The sequence below is a fragment of the Lissotriton vulgaris genome, chromosome 7 (genome assembly GCF_964263255.1).
Source record: "Lissotriton vulgaris chromosome 7, aLisVul1.2, whole genome shotgun sequence".
NCBI lineage: Eukaryota > Metazoa > Chordata > Amphibia > Caudata > Salamandridae > Lissotriton > Lissotriton vulgaris.
The window spans coordinates 1,721,290,932-1,721,314,647 of NC_141695.1; the positions used below are offsets into that span (position 1 = coordinate 1,721,290,932).

General features: G+C 47.3%; 1 protein-coding gene across 1 annotated transcript; it reads right to left on the bottom strand.

Moving 5' to 3' along the window:
• Positions 1-3,194: 3,194 nt before the first annotated feature.
• Positions 3,195-23,190, bottom strand: TPI1 (triosephosphate isomerase 1). The gene is made up of 7 exons (XM_086932923.1): positions 22,848-23,190; positions 11,993-12,116; positions 11,160-11,244; positions 10,589-10,721; positions 10,414-10,499; positions 5,732-5,819; positions 3,195-3,803 (listed from the first exon to the last, which is right to left on the bottom strand). The coding sequence occupies exons 1-7, from the start codon at positions 22,957-22,959 to the stop codon at positions 3,685-3,687; spliced, it is 747 nt and encodes a 248-aa protein (XP_086789049.1). The 5' UTR covers positions 22,960-23,190; the 3' UTR covers positions 3,195-3,684.
• Between the last annotated feature and the right edge of the window lie 526 nt (positions 23,191-23,716).

A 23,716-nucleotide genomic window follows, 5' to 3' on the forward strand; every position in this document is an offset into this window, starting at 1 on the left:
TTTTTTAGATAGTTACTGTTTTTAAACGGATCTTTTGTTACGAGAGACCGCGTCCTCCACAGATGCATGTTTGGCACAGAACTTCTTGAATAGAGGAAGGGTTTTCACCTGTCAGAGAAAAAGGCCAGCCCACTCTTGTCATTTAAGACTCAAAGGCCTACACACGCTTGTTAAATAAATCTTTATGAAATATTCTGCATTCATTTTAACAGTGTCTTGGTTTACTTCAGTTAGGGTCATTAGGACTGCTGTAGAACCCCTTCTACAGAGTTTTCTTCTGACTCTAGCGGTTTAAATTAGGTCCTGATAATAGGGAAAAAGCATACGCCAGGACAGTAAACGCTGGTCATGGCCGGCGATTTCACAATGTTGCCATTAAAGGGTCTGCTTTTGTATTTCCCATGGGCAGGTTTTGAATAATGTGCGGGGCCAAAGTTAAAAGCAATGTGCAATACTTGCAGTTTACAAAGAATTGACAAATATAAACCAATAAAAGCCCAGCATTGAAAAACGAAAGCAACTAGCTTTACTGAAGTATTAAATGCTTCGTGCATTTTTTTAAAATTAAAAGTAAAGCCTCGGTTACACAAAACAGATTCAGTATTTTAAAGATTTAAAAAACACATTAGGTTGTAGGATTCTAAAGCAGATCTTTACTACTCAGATTTTTTTTTTTTTAAACCTGGCTCTTATGTTGCTTATTCCATTATAGATAGGTCCTTAAGTCCCAGAATTCAATGCACTAAATACTTCTTACTTAAATGGAAAAATTAAAAGTCACTGTACAGTGTAATTGATATTTCCTGTACACATGGCAGCTTTTTCCTTCATTGTTTTTACAACCTAAGTTTGTGTTTTCGTACTGGTCGCTCCCACAGCAGAAACGTACAGCACTATTATTTTAGTTTCCAAAATAAAAACCTTTGCTACTGTATAATAAGGAAGTCCGTGATACTAAGGTAGTGACTAAGGGGCTGCAAGGAAGGGGACCAACACATTTTATTGGGCTGGGGATGATTGGGCAGGCGGCCGTAAGGGAATTATTGCTGAAAGGGGAGTCATGGTATTGTGAAATCCAAATGAAGTCCATTCGTATTGCTAGGTACAATTCCCAACTATTAGGGTAAGTTACCCTCAAAAAGTCCTTGAATGTGCATCTTGTAAAATTCCTGCTGCGTGTGCATAAAAATGACCTGCTTGGGAAAAGACAAAGTATTCCCCAAGAGGTCACATGAGGCCTAAAAATGTCCCAATAGCTGCTGCAAAAAAAAAAGTCACATAAGTAGTCTTACAATTTTGTAGCCTTTTAACATAGGTAAATGTAAGCATGGTGTTCCTAGCCTTTGCAGTAATCTAATGGGAGGAGTTCCGTAGGGAAATAGGATTTATTTGAATGCAAGCAGATGCATTGAAAAGGTAAAAGCATCTTACACTGAATGTGATCCCCATTACAAGTAATTAAATTTAGCAGGGCCATTGGAATTATGCAGCACTGAAAATCCAAATTGTGGCAGGGTTGACTAAATTTTAAGGCAGGAAAAGTCAAATAAGTCAAATTCCCAGCAGTGACCTGTCCCCTACCAAAATGAAGGGGGGGGGGGCTCTGGGAAAAGTAGGGAGGTGGTGGGTACAAAAAGTATTAAAATAAAACTTACCTTAACGCTACTGCAGTCTCCAGCCTATCGGCTCTTCCTGCTTCTGGCTCTGGCACAGGCTTCCAGCAGCCCTGCGTCCAATCCTGAAGCTGCTCTGATGCAAGAGCAGCTTCAGGATTGGCCTGAGCATCTGCAACATGCGCTCCCAGGCAGACTGGGAGCCTGTGCCTGCTCTCCAGCCCCAATAAACAGCTGAGGCTGGAGCGCTTCACTGCGCGAGACGGCCAGCCAAACCCTCATACGCAGTGAAGGGAGTGTCCACCACACCCCCACCAGCAGCGTTTTCCATGGACCCTCCCCAAAAACTCAGTCCTGGATCAGGTCCAGCTGATTAAAATAAAACTGGTTTAAAACTAGTGTTACCATTGTTTTTTGCGGTGGAAGGCCTCCACTCTAATGGAGTGGCTGCCACTGCAAATCACATGAATGTCATTTTGAGGTAGTATTACCTGATAATGGTAATTTTTAACAAGTTAGCACTGCCTGGGCAAACTGTTGACCTAATGTGTAGCTGTTGAACATACAACTAGAATAAAAAACAGAAAGGAGGCCAATCAACTTTTGCATAGGGCCTTCTACTCCATTGCAACACTTCAAAGTAAGTAACTTTTGATCCATTTGAGTTGGAAACAAGTTTTGTTTTGCTAAAATCTGTAGCAAATGCATAATAAGAGTGGAAAAAGATGTCGCAGAATTGCATAATTCCAGTGGCCCCGTCTATTACCATAAACAGCAAATACCCATATCTGCGTGGGCCATTGTATATATATCTGCATTATGTTCCATAACTTATTATATGCAATGTATAAAATACCACTAGCCAGACTATCATTGGTGTCTGTAGAAGTGTACTTCAGGGGGGGGGGGTTCACAGGTCTAAACTGGTGCGACACCTGGGCACTCCATTCCCCTTTCCATTTAATGCCTTACTCGGTCAGTCTCGTAGAATGGGCGCTCTACGATTTTATAGTTGGTTAACTTTCTGCCAAAATAGAAATAACTTGCTTAATCTTGACCTCTTGGGGTCCAGATTTAATGTGCATCTAGACACCCCTATTTACTTAGCGGAAAATTCACTCAGCCCTAAAGTTAAATTTTGTTAATAAAATTAGAATACAAAAGTAGGATCACAGCTCAGGTACCCTTGTGGGATGAGCATGCTCTACATACATGCACGGTTTGCTCTTTGACACTAAATAGAACATGGAAACTCATCCTGATGTGGATGCAGGCAGCAAATGTGAAGTACTTCAACAAAGTGGGTGGCAACTGCAAAGGACTGGCGTTGTAGGGGCACCCCTCACCCTTCCTTCAAGGGGGGCCCGCGAAGGTTGTTACACCGCGGGGTTGAAGCAATGTAAACCACAAGCTCAAAAATATTCAAAAACTAAGCAGGAATTCAATCCCTGCTGTCTCCAAATAGACCTGTTGAAGGGCATCAACCCCATCTTCGGTATGCAGAGGGGGTCAGTCCATAGAAATGAACTGAAGGCACCAGAGGAAAAAACCTTACACTACAGGAAATGAAACAGACAAAAGTCAACTTCATGATCACTTTACTTTGACATGAGATTATCACATGACTGACAATGATTGACCAATGTGACAGTACAGGCCCCACACACTTCCCTGTAATCTGAGGACTAAACCCCACTTCAGGTGGAGCAGGGTAATTGCAGCTCAGGGGAATCCAGTGCTCGCGATCTGGAGAAAGTGCATGGAAGATAAATTCAGTGCTTGTTGGAATCCCAGATGTCCTCAGGAAAGAAAAAAAACACAAGTAGCACACATACAGACTGGCACAATTCTCAAAGGCGGAAGACTTTCGTCCCTAAAATATCCTGGAACAAAAAGGGCAACTCAAAAGTGCAGATGTTGACATAGTAAACATTTAAATATTAAATTTTCCGCAACCGTTCTGGATCGCAAAGGTCAGTCCAGGAGGGACATCCACTTTTGCCAAGATGTGGACGAGAATGCCTCAGTTCAGCAATTTTGTTGGGCTAAGGCGAGAAGCACATGGTTCTGCTCACTGCTTTGCGTTGATGATTTCAATAAACTCCGGCTTGAGGGAAGCTCCTCCCACCAGGAAGCCGTCAATGTCCGGTTGAGAAGCCAGCTCCTTGCAGGTACCTCCAGTGACGGACCCTATAGGAGCAGAAAGGAGATGGTGAGGTTATATACAAGGCAGACCTGCAGATTACTGGTAAAGATCACTTGCTCCAAAGTAGGTAATTGCAGGCTGCCAACAAAATCAGTCCGGTTAGGCCGCTGACCGAGCACGTTTGGGGGGACGAAGGTCCCACTCCTAACAGCGGGCTAAGCACTGTGCCGGATCTTAGGATCAGGTTGCGATAGCTTGCATGGGGAAGGGTTAATAGATATTTTACAAAGGAAGGGAGGATTAGGTTTCAGATGAGAGTTAAAACTTTGGCTACACAATGGTTCTGCAGGATGGGAAGTGACAGCTACTTGAAGCTAGAGATTATGGATTCTGGCTCTTTCAGTCAGACAAAGATGTTGCCAGGTTTGGAGAAGGTAGTACATGTACACAAGAGAAACCCAAAGATCGCAATGGACCAAGGGTACTCTAGTAATTCTAGAGAACACCGCCCCCCAAAAAATTAGTTCGGTTTACAAAATCACAATTCACATGCCTGCTTTGCACAGTGCTGTCGGGTCAGCATGACAAATTAGTTTTTATTTGGGAACACTTCTTTATTAAGGCATTGATTTCCACTAGTGGTTTACTCACATCGTATTGAAAACATGTTAGTAGCAGCACTCTAATGGATTGTATTGTTATATGGGTGTATTTGGATTTCTCCCAAATCGCTCTATTTTGGATACAATAGTTCACAACCTTTTTGCTTTATCCTTGTATGGTACTCCTGAACAGGAACCAAGTGTGTTGAAAAAGCCAGTTTGCTTAACAGATTGTTGAAAAATCAGGTGCAATGTATCAATTGATGCCAGGCAACTGATAGTCCCGACGATCCCATATTTTTATGGGACTGAAATGTAGTAGACATACACTCTGACCCATTACACTTCGCTTTGTAGTATTTGTTTGGGTTCAGTAGGGTTTTGCTTTTAAGTGACCTAAAGGTGTTCTATTAATGTAGGTCACCATTTGCTTGCCTGTGTATGTATTTCTTCTCAGTTTAACACCTGGTTTTCTGCTCTTGATTTTTCAAATTCTGGCTGGGTTAAGACAAATTTTTGTTGGAATTGCAGTAATAAAATTCAACTCTGAACATTGAATCTAGTTATGATTTTTGTATCCAGAACGACTACATTTAATTTTTTAAGGGGCAGTCTCCTCTAGGTTTGGGTGAGGAGCATGTGGTCCAAGGCATAAGCTGGCAAATCTTGACTCAGGTTTGTAATTTAGTTTAGCCGAGGATACCAAAGGGAGATCTGGAAATAAACTGGGCCTTCAGAATGTGAAGCTGGATTAAGGAGCATCTCTGGCCATGGTTGGGAAAATTCCTATTCAGCAGGTTTGTCCAGTTGGAGGGAGTTGGGAACTTTATGGTGCTGGTTTTACAGCCTTTACAGCTTTTGTTCCATCCAAGGGTCCAGTCCCAGTCTTTCAGTAGACAAGGTGGAAACAAACCCCCAGGGTCTGCTGAATGGCAGAAGACTGTGGCCAAGTGAAGCAGATACAAGTCATGTGAGGGGGTGGCAGGGAGGATGAAGCCCTGGAACACACCATGCTATCAGACCTGGCGCCAAGTGTCTGATTAGCACACTGCAAAGTGGATTTAGAGAGGCCTGTGGCACACAAACACCCAACTGTAATTAAGATGCCCAGCATAGTTCTAGAGTGCCAGATTTATACTATATTTTCAGAAACTCCATATAGGAAACAATCATGCAATTCTAAATTTAAATGGTCATACCTAGAGAAAACCCTGAAAATGGGGTATGCTTTGGCATTTATCAGATTATGTTGGACACATGTTTAAAAGAAATGAATCCTCACGTACAGCCTCTCCGGTAAGAATGCCAAAGCAGATAAACAGGAGAGAACGGCAAGGGAGCAACCAAGGCAGGTGAAGGGATTAACCTACCTCCATAGATGATACGCGTGCTGTTGGCAACTTCCTCCGACACGTGGGTCTTCAGCCAGGCCCGCAATTTCAGGTGGACCTCCTGGGCCTGCAAGATTGGAAATTGGTCAGGATGCTTTACCAGCCCAACTACTCACACGACCGCAACCAGAAGACCCATAAACCGGTCCCCAGATTACTTCAACTTCATGCATTCCAGGTCCCTGACCTTGGACCATAAGCCCTCCAAGGATACAAGACGCAAGCAGTTGCTAAAAGACAAACGTTACAAAACTTGCAGGATTCAGGTTCAAACTTGTGGCACGGAAGCCTGCTTCTGTAGACTAGGTTTCAGCCACAGCTGTAGTAGACCGCAAACTGACCATGGGCTAAAGTGTGACTACACTGAAAACAAATGTGCAAGATAAACACGGCCATGAAGCACAGAAGAGAGAAAGTGGCTCTTAACCTGCGACAGGAGCACCATCTTGAGATCGGACTTTAGAACATGCTTTTAAGGTCTTTCAAATGAATGTATGACGATACAACGCATTCTATTACAACGCAGTATGTTACATCGCGGTCCTGACAACGCAAGTAGTTACATTGACTTGCAATGAGGGTGCTGGACTTCGGGACAGTGTAAACTACTTTTCCAACTCTAGTCTATGTACAGTAGGGAAGGTGTTGGAATAGTAATTTACACTATGCCTTAGCCTAGAGCGCCCTCCAGTGCAAGTCGATATAATGACTTGCATAGTCAAAACTGCGATGTAACATACCGCATTGTAATTGATGCGTGGTAAAGGAGGTTTCTCCTTTGAAATTAACTATGCAGAGAATCCAGTGTATTTTTAAGGTATGCAGGAGATAAGGGGGGAATCAACATGGCTGTAGAGCGACCATAAATGCCAACATTTAGGCAGCGAACAGTAAGACAAAAAATTATGAATACATGTCCTATATTTTTTGCTTTAAACACATCAGGAGTATGTCTGAATCAGTATGTAGGGGAGACCCTTGTGAAGCAACTAGAGCCCAACTGCCCTACTTGGATCGCAAAGCAAACATGGAGATTGACGGAGCGCTGAAACTTTACAGACACTCACCCCCCCAGTAACAGATCTGGGTTGAATCCATCATCATTCTTTAGCTCACTTCGCCACCCCAGCACAGACTCAGCCATATGCAAATCAGTCATTACCTGGTTCCTAGTTGATGGATTCAACTAAAATCCGAGACAGGGCGAGAGCCTGAGAAGTTCCAGCGCTTTGTGTCCATCATCTTCTGTTTGCTTCCTACTTCGATTGCAGACTGGACTCTACTCAACTCAGTAAATATCCTTCTGCGCGGGGGCGGGGTGCATGGGTTAAAGCTGCATGCCGCAAAGTAATACGGTTGTGTAAAGGAGGAACGTTCTAGGCAGGGCCACTTGATTTATGACTGCGGCCATGGCTGTTCGCATATCTGGAATTTACCACAATTCATCTGCCTCAATCTGCAGATTAACAAAAACAGTTTCTAGCTCAAACGGTTCAAAAGTTACTAAAAATGCAGTGTGGTCTGCGCTTTGGAAGGCCCTTCATAAAAGTGGACTGGTCAGTTAATACTTTGATAAATTAACAGCTACTAAAAAGAGTGCAACCTATGCACAGTGTTTTTGGTGACTACAAAATGACCCAATATCACAAAATGTGCTGTATAATTTAATCACGCCTACTGCATAACTTAGCTGTTCACTGCCGCATAACTCAAGTGGCCATAGTTAAATGTTCCCGGGCGGGGGAGGGCTCCAAAACTAAAAATCTATGATGCCATACCAAAGACGTGATGCTTCCATCAGTGCATCCAGCCTCAAATCACAATCCAGAATCTACTGCATGAGGGTGACCTCTGAACTGATCTACATGTAGCTGCTCTACAAAGCTCCTGCAGTCAAGGCGCGTTTACTAGCAAAGCCGCAGTAACATCTCCCCCTGGCAGAAAGGGCAGCGTCCGGCAACCGCTTCCCTCGTGTTGACCACATCACATGGTATGTCCTACAATGCACTCTGCCAGGCTTGGCATCACTGTCGAGACACAACAGGTGGGCATGAACCCAACCACCGAAACCGGGTTCGGGTCCTGCCTTTTGGCCCTTCGCTCTGAATCTCTGGACTCCATAAACAGCAACTCTAACCACTAGTATCTGTAGTAGACGCATGAACTTACTATCCTTCCTTTGTGAATTTAAAGTCGGTTTGTATCTTTTATGTAACTCATGTACTCCGAAGTCCTTATGTAATGTAACTGGTCCCTTTGTAAAGCGCTCCGACACCTTTGGGTAAAGTTGACGCTATATAAAATTGCATTAAATAAAGAATATAATAAAGAGATCTAACTAGAGGGCTGGCTCGGCAAGCCCAGTCTAGAGCACATACCAGCATTCACAGCAGCCGTGGTGCCGGAACAAGCATCAGAGCTGGGGTGCTGCGGTTGATTTTACGTCACGGAAGTCAAAGGGCTTGTGAAAAACTCAAGAGTTACATCAAATGTAGCAAAGGAGCAACGCCTGTTTAGTAGTGCGTAGTGTCCAGTAGTGTCCAGAGTCCAGAGTAGTCGCAGAGCCATAGCATCGAGGGGCCGCGAGAGAAGATGCTGCACATTGCCACCGCACCTCAGATAGTCACTGTCCCGAAGATAGTCGCATCGTACCTTTGCGAGACGCTTCCTATGAAACGTGTGCACCGGAATCCATACTAGGTATCGCAACACGCCCGCTGCGTCTAGCAGGGTGCCTCATTAGGGTCTCAGGAGTGACGCATCGCTTGTTTTTCAAAGCTGCAGCTTTCCCTTGGAACATGTCCCATCTAAAAGTACTTTTGTCTGAAACATGACGCAACTGGATTTTAATGCAACTGTATGAACTCTTGAAATCATATCCTTGAACTGTGTATGTTGGATTTTTGTCGTTTTGGTCTCATTTAGTTTAGATTAAATACTTCTATTTTTCTAAACTGGTGTGGAGTCCATTTGTGGTGTTTCCACTGTTACTGTGAGTGTTTGTACAAATACTTTACGCAGTGTCTTAGATAAGCCTGTCTGCTCGTGCCAAGCTACCAAGGGGGTGTGCAGGGGGTAGTATCCCCTTACCCCGACTAGAGGCCAGGGTCCCTATTTTTCACAAGTACCTACCTGTGTCAACTAGAGACCTGAATTCTAACACCAGCCATATGCAAATCAGTCTTGACCCCGTGCTTCATGGAACAGTCCAGCCCGAACTGCCAGGCCATGTCTTCCCTGGACCTGAAACAAGCATCTTAGGACCGGTTTCGGGGTTTCACCCCTCTTCAGCCAGGATCGCTTGACTCCAGTGGCATGGAGAGCACGGGACCCACGTTTGGGTATACCCGTCCCACTCGTGACAAATGCAAAAACAGTTGGACAGAATGCAGAACAAGGTCATACATTCACTCCATTGCCAAGATGCAGCATAGTCGTAATGGGACCAGGATACCATTAACAAGCGATGAGCGGGGAAGCTGGGTTCAGAGAGTGGAGGTGGACTGTCGATCCCAAAGAGGATACAACTCAAAATAGTTTGGCCCATCGTGCCCCCCCAGCTTATACAACAGCTCGTAACCCTTTTTTGTTTAGATTGCGATCAGAATGTCAACAGCTACCTCTTGTCCCCAAGGGGAAGAAAGCAAGGGGTGGGGGAGTTCCTTCACATTTCTCGCCTTCAAACTAGGGCACGTGCTTCTGCCACAGATGGGTTTGGAGTTGCTTCCTGAAGTTTACTTCTGAGCGGTTTAGCCTATTTCAGCATTCAGCAGGACCCAACACCAAAAGTGGAGCTTTACCAATGCTGGGAGGCCCGTTGACTAGCCATGAGATATACAAATATGAGAATAGACTAGAACTGCTACTACATGGTGGTGCACAGTTCTTTAATTAAATGGGTTCAGCTCTTTCCTAAACTGGAGCATGGTTGGGGCAGTCCTGATGGACACTGGGATGTCCCAAAACCTGGGTGCATAAATTGGAGTGGCTTAGTCAGCCAGTCGGATTGATAAACGTGTGCTGGCCGGCTCTCCAGGGCTGGTCGGCTCATGGTGGTTTGCAGACTACAACATGTTACAGGCCACGGTGCTGATCTTTCACTGCAGACTGCCAGATAGGCTGCACGACTAGAACACCCCTGCAAGGAATGACCTTTGTAGGCCAAGACCAGATTCCCATACCAGAAAAGGGAAATTCAAGGGCAAACTGCAGTGATAAGGCACCAGTATTTGGATAAGAGCAAAGTGTGTGTCTGGTCACTGAGACAAGGAGACAATACTGAAGGAAGCTACAGACTGGACGCTGCTTCCCTAACCCCATCGCAAATAATCCTGCATAGATCCCCAATCTTGCTACTAAGACAAAATCTAACCCTTGGCCCATCTTCATCTGGGCTTACTTTACAGAACTCCAAGCATGCGAGTCTACCTAGAGCAATGTGCGGTACAGTTACACCGGTGCCCTGTGACATTCCTGCAAGGAATCACTTACTTCTGAGGGCAGCGAGGCTAGACTGGCACACACGAGCAGGGCAGCCCGCAGATCACACGCTATTCAGACTGACAAAGAATGAAGACTAGCATGCATCTGCCCATGAACCCTTCCAACGCTACCAAAGGCTGCTGTAGGCGCACTCCCTATCCAGGACATGTTTACGGTACCTGCTGTGGGGTTGCAGTTTTACCAGTTCCAATAGCCCAGACGGGCTCGTAGGCCAGCACCACTTTGCTCCAGTCCTTCACGTTATCTGTTGGAAGAAGAAAGATTTATTAAGAGGGATTCTTTAACCTCACTGCAGCCTTCCACCCCACATGCCTAGTCTGCACACCTGCCTACCTGCGATGAATTTAGTCTGCTCAAACACCACCTTCTCTGTGATTCCGGCTTCTCGCTCATCAAGCTTCTCCCCGATGCATGCGATGACACTCAGACCTTCGGCAAGGGCATGGGCAACTTTCTGCCCTATGAGCTGTGGAAAGAGAAAAGGGGGTTTCAGGTGGGAGGTCATCTGGTAGTAACCTCAGGGGGGGTGAACTTTGCTGACTGCAGCCATTACATTCAAACCAAGCTCCTAAGTTATAAGGGCTCCAGTGGCCTAAAGAAACCAGAGGGGACCCCATGAATGTCCTCTTCACACCCAGGCTGAACTGACTTCTGAAGAAGACAAGTGGCTGAGCACCCCCCATCCACCCCCCCCCCCGCCCATTCCCAGGATCAACAGCCCCCTGTACTGCTGAGTTCACAAGCAGTTTTGCATCACTCATGACAGGAAGGCAGCTCATGGAATTAATGACCTTCCAACCAAGGAAGTGGTCTCATTCTCCCCACCCAAGTTTACATAATACTGCATCTCCCTTAGTCTCACCCCCCAGATAAGAGCCTTCGTGCAAGATAGAGGGATTCTTACTTCATCGGACTCTCCGAAGACGTGTCTCCTCTCAGAGTGGCCCAAGATCACCCAATGTGCACCACAGTCCTTAATCATCGCCGGGCTGAGGGGGAAGGTAATAAAGCAAGTCATTAAAGACCAAGAGACCAGGAAAAAGCAGTGCCGTGGGATGAGGAACTCAGGTGCTTTTCCAATTGAACAGCTCTGCCAATGAGCTGGCAGTGACCATCAAGCCCAAGCCAGCTCCTCCAATGGGAACTACCCCCAGAAAGACCACAAATAGAGGTTGGCTATAGGGGTGATTTAATTCGCTTACTCAGCGCTGATCCACCAATGGGATGCAGGCCTGTAGAAACGGCCCTCCGTGTTCACGAAAAATCACGGACAACTGAGGGCCTCCTCAACAGACTACACCACCTTTGGGGTCAAGTCCTGGAGTGACCTACATAAATGCTGCAGTATTTGGGTACAGCAGACTACCAACCACACAGCTCCCCCACAGGTTCCAACACTGGAAGACCCGCCGTGTACTGGTGCACCAATTGGCACCGCCTTGGTAGGTACTCCAGCATGCATCCATTTTGAAATTAAGACTAGTGTCAAGATTCCAGTTTCAAAATGTCTACTGTGCTTGATTAGTTCTATTCGTAACAAAAACAGTCCTAACTAAGCACAAAGGTAAATTACTTCTCATTGTGGGGCTGAAGTGTAGGAACTGCTGGCTGGTGGAGAATGTTAAACCATCAAAGACTACAAAACTGCGAATGATGCATCAATCGCCGGGGTTACGGTTTGCTCCACAATGTTGCTGGTCCATCCAATGTGAGGCCCGTCTCGTGCAGAGTGCTCACCTGATCTCCCCTGTGAAGGCTCCCTTTGCCACTTTGTAGCAGTTCTGGGCGGCAACCCCAATCTTGGCATCAAGCTTCTGGCGGGCGAAGTCCAAGTAGATGGAAGGCACACCACAAACCACCTCTGCGGAGAGAGAGCAAGCGTCAGGAAGAGGAGCAGTTCAACAGTAATCGCCTCCATGGTGGAGACACGGTTACCCAATAGCCCAATGCGATCAGGAGGCATGAGAACTAGATCGGAGGTGCACGTGCCTGCAGAAAACATCCTGCCAGGGCCCTGCTCAAGAGCTGAAGAGGAAGGCCCTGTGCCCTCAGATGCAGAGCAAGCTCACAAAAGTGACCAGCGCTTCAACCGTACACCAATGCCTACAAAAAGCGGCCATTGAGTTTCGGATGAACCAAGAGTCCTAAGAACTGGGGTGGTGGTGGCGAGAAGTGTCAGATGCCTCCAAACTTCCACTATCAAGAACGCCCACTAACTCTTCTCCAAACATGACTAAATAGATTGCGCCACAAAATTAACAGGGCAGAAAGACTTGTTGTAACGTGATGCAGGACTTGGAGACAGACACTCAAAGGCAACAAGGCATCAACTTGCCTACAGAACACAGCAGCCAGAGATGTGGTGTACCTGCCATCCAAACCCCCACCAGGCACGAAATCAAGCTAAGGGGCCAGGAGGTCCAGGGACGTTTTATGGCATGAGCAAGGTGGGTTCAGGCTTGGGCCCCAGCCTTTCAGGGGGGGGCCCTGACAGAGCTGGCTCTGTCCTCCACAGAGACCTGTCGGGATGACTGTAAAACGCAGATTGTTTTAAAAACCATTTTCATTAATTTTAACATAGATAACACGTGGGAGTTTTAGACATTTTGCAGCAAAATGTTGTGTTGGTTTTCAGTACCATACAAGTCATACAAAAGTCCCTTTTAGATCAAAACAGGACATCACATGTGGATAAATAGCCGTGGGTCGCAGAGATTTGCAGTAATTTCAGTGAGCTGCTGCTAATTTACAGTTTTGAAGAAACAACCATCCCTGTAGATTAGATGAAACTCTTTGAAAGTGGGCAGGTGTGCCTCTGCAGTGTCAGGGACATGGCAACAAGGGCATAAAAAAGCTGAAATTGGATCAGAAGTCCAGAGCCGTTCATAATTGCCCCCCCCCCCCCCGCCCGGCCGCACAAATATATATGTTTGGCACAGAGCCCCAAAAAATCTTATGTCCCGAGGAGGGGGGGGGGCATGTTCCCTGGCCTCGGGCCCCGGAAGCGCTTGCGGAAGTGCTGCGCTTGCAGCAGAAGGAAGCCTCGGAGGCCAGGCGCGGGTCTATTCGTGGCGCCGCAGCTGCCTGACCTTCAGCCTCAAGGAGGCTATTTCTGTCCCCAGCAGAGCTGCAGCCGCCGCCGCAATGCAGAAGCCTCCGCTCCACGGCAGGGCGCGCTCGGTCTGCGGGAGGCCGTGTAACCCAACCCCGCTGCATTTAAAGGGCACGGAGGGCAAACTGGGCCACGGGCGGAGAAGGGCACGGGAAACCAGAGCCGGGCACAGAAATGTCAGAGGGCAGAGAGGGGTCAAGGGCAACTAAAAGGCCAGGAAGAGGCCGAGGACAGACAGAAGAGAAGCGCAGGACACCCTGGGTCCATGAAGTTAACTAGACAAGCAAGGTGAGGGGGAAGACAGCAGTACTACCCCTCGGGTTACACATCTGTGTCATTGCATCAATTTTGCGGCCTCCGAGACAAGGATTGACGTGTATATCCCGTTAACCTTTAAACAGAGGTCTTGTTAGCTTCTGTTCCAAGCCCACGTTACTATAATAGCCAGGCTAAAAGGTACAGGCAATAAACAGAAGGCGCCTAGCTCCGAGAGAAGCACGAATTCGTCCATTTCACACATTTTATTTAAATGCCATCACAAAACGCCAATAAAATGTTTACTGGTTTAAGGTGCATGTATAGTGTTGCATCCTTACCAACCCAGTTATTCAGCAAGTTGCACGGTCCTTACAGCTCACAACGAGACAATAACCATGTCTCATGCACACACGGTACCTGCTCAGACACAGGGGAGGAGACACCACTCCTTTTGGCCCACAATACTTTGCATTTGTGTATCGGTTCAATGGACGCACCCAACATCACAAAACCCAGAATGCATTGCGTTCACACAAAACCCTAGGGGTGGAAACGGATGTAGAGTGGTGGCTACCATTGCACGTGCAGAAGTTTACATACTACACGCTCAAACAAGCAGCCTCCCTGTCCACATCGGTACCACAGTCGCATCAGCCGCAGAAAGATTGATTTCCAAACGCGCATGAAGACCACCTGAAGGTGGATTCTGCCAGGTCTTCTCCATCGTTCCACTGCCACAGTTATTTTAAGGCACTTGGCATCCCATTTCTCGGGGCAGCTTTACACAGGAGACTCACTTCCCATGTGAGATGGGCATGTCTGCCCTAGACCTTGAATGACAGGCCTACTCTGGGGAAGTGCAAATCACTCACTGAAGGTTTCACCCCCTTCCTTCCACATTAAATAGTGGAAAAGACTGATGGCACATACCCTCATAGCAATGTTATGCAAATAAGGTCGCCCCTCTCCCGTATCAACGCTACCCCCGTTACGTGCATCTGATGGGCTTGGCAGAGATAAGGCGACACAGGGACCCTCAAGCAGCCGTGGAATGATTGACAGCCGTTATGATTCCGTCTGGTGGTACATTGCTGTTCTTAGTTGGTGGAGCAGTTGGTCTGGGTAACTGATCATGAACAAGACTCCTCCACATTAACTGGTTACACGACCCCCCAGCAATTTTGTATGCTATAGGATGAGGTGAAACATATGAACAGTATGTATGATACGAGAGTGATTCGTTTTAGTTGGTGTGAGACTGTTCTTTTGTTAAAATATGGGTCCTTGTTTACTAACTAGTGCTTATGAATTCAAAAATAAAGACAAGATGGGGAGATATACTTTAGATAAGTAAAGTTGTGTTATTCATTTTTGTGATAAACTCGCCACAGCATGTATTTGGAGGTGGGTTGTTTCGGCTCTTTGAGAGGCAAGGGGAACCACAAAGATCTACTCGTCACCTGAAGTCCCACAACCTACATAAGATCTTACAACACTACCAACTACAGAAGATGGGCTTTGACCCATGGAGCTCTTTATCCAAGCTGCGGTTTCCTCACTGCTACTAGTGCGACACCACACCCACCCCGCTGGGCATTCTCTGCATTTCCAAATGAAAGCTGCATTAGCAAAAGCGCATTGAGTGTCCTTCACATACCTACTCGAGGTTAGAGGAAGGTCCATGACTGATGAGACATAGGAGGGATTAGATACTTGGATTGGAGCGCATGGCGGACCCAATAAATAGGTTTGTTCTCCCTTCTTGCTCTAGTTATGATTAATTTCAGCCAATTGTGCCACAGAAAGCTGTGTCAAAGCTTTTTAAATTTGGACGCATGATGAAATTGGTGGATCAATTCGCCCAAATGTGAACGTGTTTATTTTTATACCCCAATTGTGGCACTTTCATCCTTGTATTTTTGATATGCTGCAGTATTGGAATAGATATGTGTCTTCATACTGACCATAGTAGACTGGCTTTTAGAGTATTACAGCTATTAACTAACGAGGTTCTCCCTAAAACTTGGCGGTGAGAGTACATAGGTCTATGTTGTTTTAAGCCCTGTTGATATTTTAATATGTTGTATTCGGTTTTCTATTGTATTTCTATGCATACGCTTGTTTTACGCTGTGTGAAGCTTTTATGGATGTTAATGCAGCGATTAAAGTTTGATTCCCCGCTACTGGGCTATTGTCCATGACACAGACCAAGGTACTCCAGTTTGTTACAATTGCACACCGCCTGCAAGGAGATGCATGGTGAACATTGGGTCAGACAATACTGACCTCGCTGCTCGCTAATGCCACCCACAGCCAGACCTAGGGATATTTGGGCGTTCTGCAACCAAACCAGAGTACCCTCCGCCAACCTGCGCAACGGGTAGTAGAACGAAGCAGTTCACGCTGCACAGGGGGTCTAAACGAGCCCTTTGATGCCGACTATGCACAGATTCCAACCACTCCGGCTGGATTCGGTTTGTTTGGGTGGAATCATGTTGACTGACCTGCTAATCATTTTAAACCGTATTTGCGGTTCATATTGCCGCTGTACTGTATCCACCACTGGATATACACGACTTGCTGCGATAGTGAGCCGACTTTCTTAAAGTAATGTTTTGTCACTGGATGCCTCTAAAAGTGAAATCTTATAAATACAAGTGGAGACAAGCTGCGGAACTTCACCCCAGGTACCCTCGGGCCCTCATACCAGCCCTGCCCCTCACACAGCTAAAGACGGTCCAAACCAGCCAACGTGCGTAGGCCACGCCCACCACTGCCTCCAGCCTCTATCCACAAAGCAAGCTCAGGAGTCCACTGTGACCAGGGTCCACCACCCACCCTCTTCCTCAACCTGCCACTGCCAACACAAGGGCATCAGCTTCTCTGGTGAAGCCCCCCCTTCCCCCACTGCCTCGAGGGGTTCAAACAGGGCCAGTCACGAAAATGGGACAGCTATCTCCTCCCCCACCAGTTCCCTCCAGACTGATGCCCGTAGACTTGCTTGGATGCCCAAGTGACCGTGAAGTGGTACCATCGCCAGACTCCGCCCCACAGTGCAGCCGGGCTAGTCTCCATGGCAACGGCAGCAGGGAGAGCCCATCAGCTTTACAGGTCAGCAGCCTTGGTTTTCGCTGCCAGTCATGGACCAGCAGGGTGCCAGGCGAGCCGGGTGCCAGACCAACCAGAGGGGCAGTGGGCAAGGCTTGAAATGGAATGAAAAAGGCGAGGGCGGGAGTCCCTAAAAGGGGCGGTGCATATAAAAGTAAGGGCATGACAATCACGTAGACAATGTGTGGTTCCCATATTGTACCACCCAACCGGTATTTCGGTGCCTCTGAGCTTTATTATTGCATCCAGAAATATAACTGACAAGCACCTAAAAACAGTCAGGACTTTATTGGCTTGGTCAGCGGTTGTCAGCTGTTTAAGATAAGCGAGTAGCCATGATTTTGTTGTAAATATTGAAAATGCTTCAGTTCTTAGACATGTGACTGGATTCAAAATTTCTGTGGCCTGTAGAAGGGATAGTGGTCTTCTGAATGTCTCAATATTGCCAGTTCTGTTCCTTGTGTGATGGTCTCCTGTTCCTATCCTCATACAGTCCATTTGTACATCTTAAACCTTTTTCAGCACTCTACGCTCCCTCCTGAATCCGCCTTGTCGCATCTACTCCACCGGCCCCAAACGCACTCACCAGTAAGCCCTGTATTTTCATCCACAGTCTCCAAGTCAATATTTTGACATTTGTGTACCTCATTCACACGTTGGCACAGAACCACATAGGTACTGGAATAGGTGCATATTGTTCTGTGCACTCTGCAGAGAGGCCAAAGATTGGATAACCATGTATTATAAGCGCATTTTTGACCCACTAATCGGCAGTGTGAGAAAGAAACACCGCCTTCTGCTTCACGCCACAACAATCGCTGCCTGTTCTACACAGCTAGAGGCGGCCCATTTCAAATCATTAACTATACAAAAGAGTAATATGCTACACTAAAAACTACGCGGTACAAAAGGGGGTGGTGATGGACGGAGCATCTGAACCAATCAGACACTCACACCCAGTCAAAAGATCTGGGTTTAATCCATCACCGTTCTTTAGCCCACTCTGCCACCCCAGTTCAGACATGGCCATATGCAAATCAGTCTGACCCTGTGCCTCATGGGAACAGTCCAGCCCGCGCTGCAAAGCCATGTCTACCCTTGACCAGAAACAAGCTTCCGAGGACCGGTTTCTGGCATTCCAGCCGTCTAAAAACTACAGCACCCTGGACATAGCTTACTTATTCTTTCCTTCTCAGTGTTCAGTATGTAACATGTACCCAAACATTAATTGAGCGACATGAATTACAAACTGTTTTACTTCAATTGCCAAGAAATGTCAGTGTTATTGTAAGTAAGTTAATGGACATGAATAAAGGGCCCGATAGGGGTCCGTCTCAATCCACGTTTAAATTACCGGGTCTGAGACCCGGCCCGCTTAAAGCCCTAGTAGCGGGTGCACACACTGAGCAGCTCCGTGCTCGTGTGATGTCCCCCCCTCTTTCCCTACACAGTGCATCATCTGCAATTCTGCTTTCACTATGAAAAGCCTCGAGTGTAGCACGCCCGGGGCAGATGCGAAAGAGCCATGCCAGGCTGGGCGTGTCCGGGTGCCACGAGGGCCGGTGGCATCTACAATAGGTCCACGGAGGCCTGTGTGGCCCAATTGCATTGGGTGCCCCGGGGCAGGCTTTCAAAGGCTCGCCGTTCTGACATACGTGGCTATCGGTGGTTGGTATGTAGAAGGGGCGGTAGGTGGAAAAAGCGGGGTAGTTTATCTCGAAGAATCCAGAAGGCACGTGTTCGCGGATGTAGGAGGGCACGGTGCACGAGCACACAGCTGCCAAACTCCAAGTATGGTCCAAGACCGGCGCCAGCTTTTTTAGCCAAGAAAAACGTGCATGCCGGGATGTTTAAGATCATAGTTGGTGTTGACAGTAAAATGAAAAATGCACAGGATGCAGCGGGCTGCTGGCTGAATAGGACTACTATCTGGGTCCGCTTGGCAGCAACGGAAGCGGTGCTCATGCCTGGGCACGGTGCCTCGGGCTGGCTCTGCTGCAGAGGCGGCCCCTTTAAGAGGAGGCCTGGCTGGTGGAGATGATGAAACCGTGGTCCAGAGTACGTGCAGCCGAGCACAGCTCGATGAAAGGCGGAGCCGGGGCGGGATCTTCCACTGCGGGGACTGGCCAAATGAAGAGGGCCCAGTGGGAAAGGGAGGGCCTCGCCTCCACATTCAGCAGGGGTTCAAGGGCAGGGAGGCATCCCCACGCTGACGACATACCAGGCCCAGCAGAGAGGCCCCTCCGCGGCCAGCCGCCCTTGACATTAGACTGCCCCCTCCCTACGCCCTTCAACACACATCACTGAACTGTCAATCGCGTCACAGGGATAAGGGGAGGATGTGATGACGCGAGCACACCTTAAACCACATGCAACATGGACATTAATCCGCATATGGATGTGACTCTTTTGAAGGTCGGCCATTAGAGTGTCTGCTACAATCGCTCATGGCTTCAAATGGAGGCAAATTATGCAAATCCGCAGCAAGTGGCGCGGAGTCTCAGGTTAAAGTCCATGGTGTGTTACAGAAAGCCCAGCACGTGGCTCACAGCGAAGATGGCAGGGCGCGCGACTCATCCCGCCACATTAAAGTTGGGGAGATGTGGCGTAACAGCCAGACTTGCCTGGAGCTAAGGAACCAGGGGGCATATTAGCAAGGAGTAGCGATTATTATCGCTGAATGCTCTTAACCGGCGATAAAAAAAAAAGCGCGCTATCACCAGATATCATCGCAGAGATAACGTGCTGTTAGCAACGTTTATTTCCAATGCAGTGATAAAATATCCGGCAACAGCGGCTCAATGCGTGAATATCGCTGGAAATCCAGAGATACAGGCATTATTGCTAATGGGGACTTAACTTGAATATCCACCTCCCATTGGATATACAGGTTAAGAAGTGGTCTGAGCAGGTGCTAGTTTCTAGAGATATTTAGGCTCAGCGTGAATTTTGTTATCGCTTCGCCTGTCTTGCTAATGGGCGATAGCTAAGTTAGCGACTGCTTTCAGTCGCTAACCAGTTGGGTACGCCCACTTTTCATGTCATTAGCGATAAATATCGCTGACATGCAATGCGAGCCCAAACCTGTAGCTATCGCCTACAAGCTGTCACTTACTGCTGGTAGGGACAGCTTGCTAATAGGTCCATAAAGATATTGCCGCTTTCGCAGGAAAAAGTCCCGCTAAAGCGGCCATATCGCCCTTGCTAATATGCCCCTCGGTTTGAGTCACGCATCGCTCAACAGCAGTGGTTCTGAGCAAATCACTTGATCTCCCCGTGCGTACCGCAAAAACGAATATGTCCTTGTGTAATGCGCTCCAAAACCTTAGGGTAGAGTTTGCGCTATATACAACTTAAAAAAAATCTAAAGAAAAAACACACGGAAGAGTCCATTTCTGAGAGTAAGGGGTATTTCAACTAGTTTTTCAAGCTCAAGTGGGGCTTTGAACCCTTCTACCTTGAATGCGGCAGTCATTACTGCACGTGAACCAGAGAACGAGGCATCTTTCTAAAAGGAAAGCGTCCAAGAGGTTAGGAAGGTGGTGGTCCCAGGTACAGAAACCTAGCTCCGCTGTGGTCAAGTGGAAGGTGTCATACCCCAGGGACAATACGCGGTTCCTTTACAAGGACAGGAGGGCAGTGAACCACTTGATAAGCCAAGGGCACAAGAAACTTGAACCTATGGAGTAACAGACTGAAAAAGTGATGCCTGGAAGACAGCACGATCGCCATCTCTAACTTGTACGAGGTAAACCACCTGAAACAAAGTTACACCCTCTAAGCGTTCTATGCGTCACCTCATCGGCCCTATGGATGGGAAGCGGCTACTCCTCCCCTAATAGACCCAACTCCATCTTACACAGGAGCATAGAGGCTAAAGTTCCCTGGACGCGAGAAAGGCCAAAGTCACGTTCCAAACTTGCTGCAAACTAAACCACCAGTGCTGCGAAGTGGATACAGTCACAAGGCAGCACTTTACAGAAGAAACAGTTGCACCAAGCTTATGAACTTGGTTCTACCACCAATGTCTTTTATCACTGGGCTGCCTTGTGTGACCTGCACCTGAAGGAATGTCCGTCCCTGGGAGTTGCTGCAGGAGTTTCTACTGAATCTCTGCTCAGTGCCTAATGGGAGCAGGCGGGGCCCACCACAACTCATTTCTGTTGTCCTGCACCTATTTTTCCTCACTTTGACCCAGAGGAACATCAAGAGACAATTGAAGGGGGGGGGGGGGGGGGGGCTCTGAATAAAAATCTCAAAGGTAGAAAGGAATGAAAAAACTTGTGAAAGTGTGATGACGGGGCAAGAGTACTGGGTAAAAGGACTGGGGTGGAATGAATCAAGACCACAAACCCTTTGCATTCAGCACGCCAACATTTCAGGTTCCTGAACAGAACTTTGGTCCAGCATTCTTTTTAAACAAATTGAGCACTGCTAGTTCTTAACATGACTTTGTACTACAAAGCCACTGCCCAAACAGTCCGTTGTCACAGACTAGCAGTAAAGCACTTAATTGTGAGTGGGGTACCAACCCCCCTCACACACACACATTAATGCGAAGGAACCCATCATCTGGCCCCGCATGAATGCAATAGATGTATGGTAACCCTCCCCTTAAATCTGCAATAAGCCATCCTCAAATATACCTCATTGCTCGCATTTCAAACTGAGGGGCCCCCCAACTTCTAGCAACATCCATTAGCCTGGAATGAGTGGGAGCCGTCTCGTCCTTTAGTGAGTCAGGTCTTAATTAGAACCCCAAAACCTCCCTGCTAACCCTACTTTAAAGTCCGATTTGCAAGGCAACTGCCTTAGGTTTCTAAACGGTGCCCTCCACCCCCTCAGCTTACCTGTTTACTGACTACTCCTGTGCTGAATCTGGACTATCTGTACTGCGTGAAAAGCAGGGAGAAAAGACTGCATTTAACGTTAATGTATTCTCCACTACCATAATGTCTGCGTGGTCCATTAAGTCAGCCTCGTTGCGCCATTTGCCTTGGACTATAGTTGCATTTCCTGTTTTCGGTGGTAAGCCTTCCCCAGTCTTTGCCCAGCTCGTGACCAATAGCAGCGCCCTGGGGTCAACTATTCAAGGAGCAAATTTCCTACCAGTGAATTTAGTAATGTCTCTTAATGCCGACCGACCGCACTCTGCTTCAAGTTAAGACTCCAGTGGCTCATGTGTATTAGTTCACCAGGCTTGTAGTATTAAGCAGACCGCTTCTACAGTGCCATATCCGTCTCAAGTAACATTCAGTGTTTTAAATGGAAACACAGAAGTGCTGGTTCTCTCCCATTAAGCGTATTGCATCAGTGCTGAGAAGTGGCGGGACTTACATTAAATGTATTGCATCAGTGCTGAGAAGTGGCGGGACTTACATTAAATGTATTGCATCGGTGCTGAGAAGTGGCGGTACTCACATTAAATGTATTGCATCGGTGCTGAGAAGTGGCGGTACTCACATTAAATGTATTGCATCGGTGCTGAGAAGTGGCGGTACTCACATTAAATGTATTGCATCGGTGCTGAGAAGTGGCGGTACTCACATTAAATGTATTGCATCGGTGCTGAGAAGTGGCGGTACTCACATTAAATGTATTGCAACACTACCAAGTAGTGCAGGTACTCTACCGTTCAAACTAAAGAGCAGATACTTCGTACCTGAGAGTTTATAGCACTGGATGCATCTATACGTTCGGTGCTTCTACACTCGTCCCTTGCACACAATACCCTCCCCCCCAGTGTAGCAGGCATTCCCGCTGTTCATGGTGCTGAAAGCCCCTCTCAGGCGCATTGATGCGGACTGCACCTTGAATCTTTCCTAACGGACAGGATGCCATTACACGCCCACTCCTGCATTAATGCCCACCACGGTCCCATTATGGTTATGGCTGGTTCCATGCCACCACCCCCTGTGCAGAGGGGATGACCACACCCACTCCACAGACGTGCTCCTTTATTGCCATGTATATATTCCGCATAAAATTTCCTCCTACTCCCAGTACCTACCCAGCCTGTTGATACTATTTTGTCCTACAATAATGCCCAGTGGTTAATGCCCTCGCCTGCCATCCATTGCCCCCACCTGTGTCTGCATGATCCTTTGCCCCCACCTGTGTCTGCATGCAGCTTCCCGCCGTTGAGCGTCTGGATCAGCTCCCCCAGGCTCTTCTTGTCTCCGTTCATCTTCCAGTTTCCTCCAACAAAGAACTTCCTGGGTGCCATGGTGGTGAGCGAGGTGGAGAGACTGCTGAAGTGATCTGAAGGTGACCCTGGAATGGAGCAGACAGACACACCCCCTCCTGCTCCTCTTTATATAGACGCCGAAGCCGAGCCCCCTGCCCGACTCCGCCCCCTCGCCCCCTGACAGGCGCAGCAGTTTTCTCGACGCATGCGCATTACCGCCAGTTTGGGTCGAACACGATGTTCTGCGTCATTTCTTATCTTGGCAACAAGAGGGCGCGGAGCAGATGCGAGAGAAGTGGTTTACAAAGCACACAGATGGGGCAGCCATCTTGGAATGGTAACGTAAGGCTTTTAATAGCTAAAACACACGAAGACAATGCAGACTATGAACTTCTTAAAAATCTTTCGTGAATTATACATCTATATTATGAAACTAGGAGCAAAACATTATAAAACAATTTTCTTTTTGAAACACTGAATTACTAGCACTGCAGTATGCTTTTAAGCAGTTGTAAACGCCACTGATATATCTAGATGACAATATGAAACGAAACAGTCAGTTTTTGTTAGCCCTCACTGTTTCAGTTGTTACAAATACACTGCTGCTATTTCAATATGGCCGTCATTCGCTGCTGTTCCACGGCCGGTATCTGTTTCTCTAGCATCTTTTTCAGGGGTTACTTAGCACTAGTCGCCTGTGTGAGACGAGTCGTAAGCAAGGTAGTATGAATAATGTCTAGTGTGATGTACTTGACGTAATGTTCTTATATGATGTAATGTTCTTGTAATGTTCTTA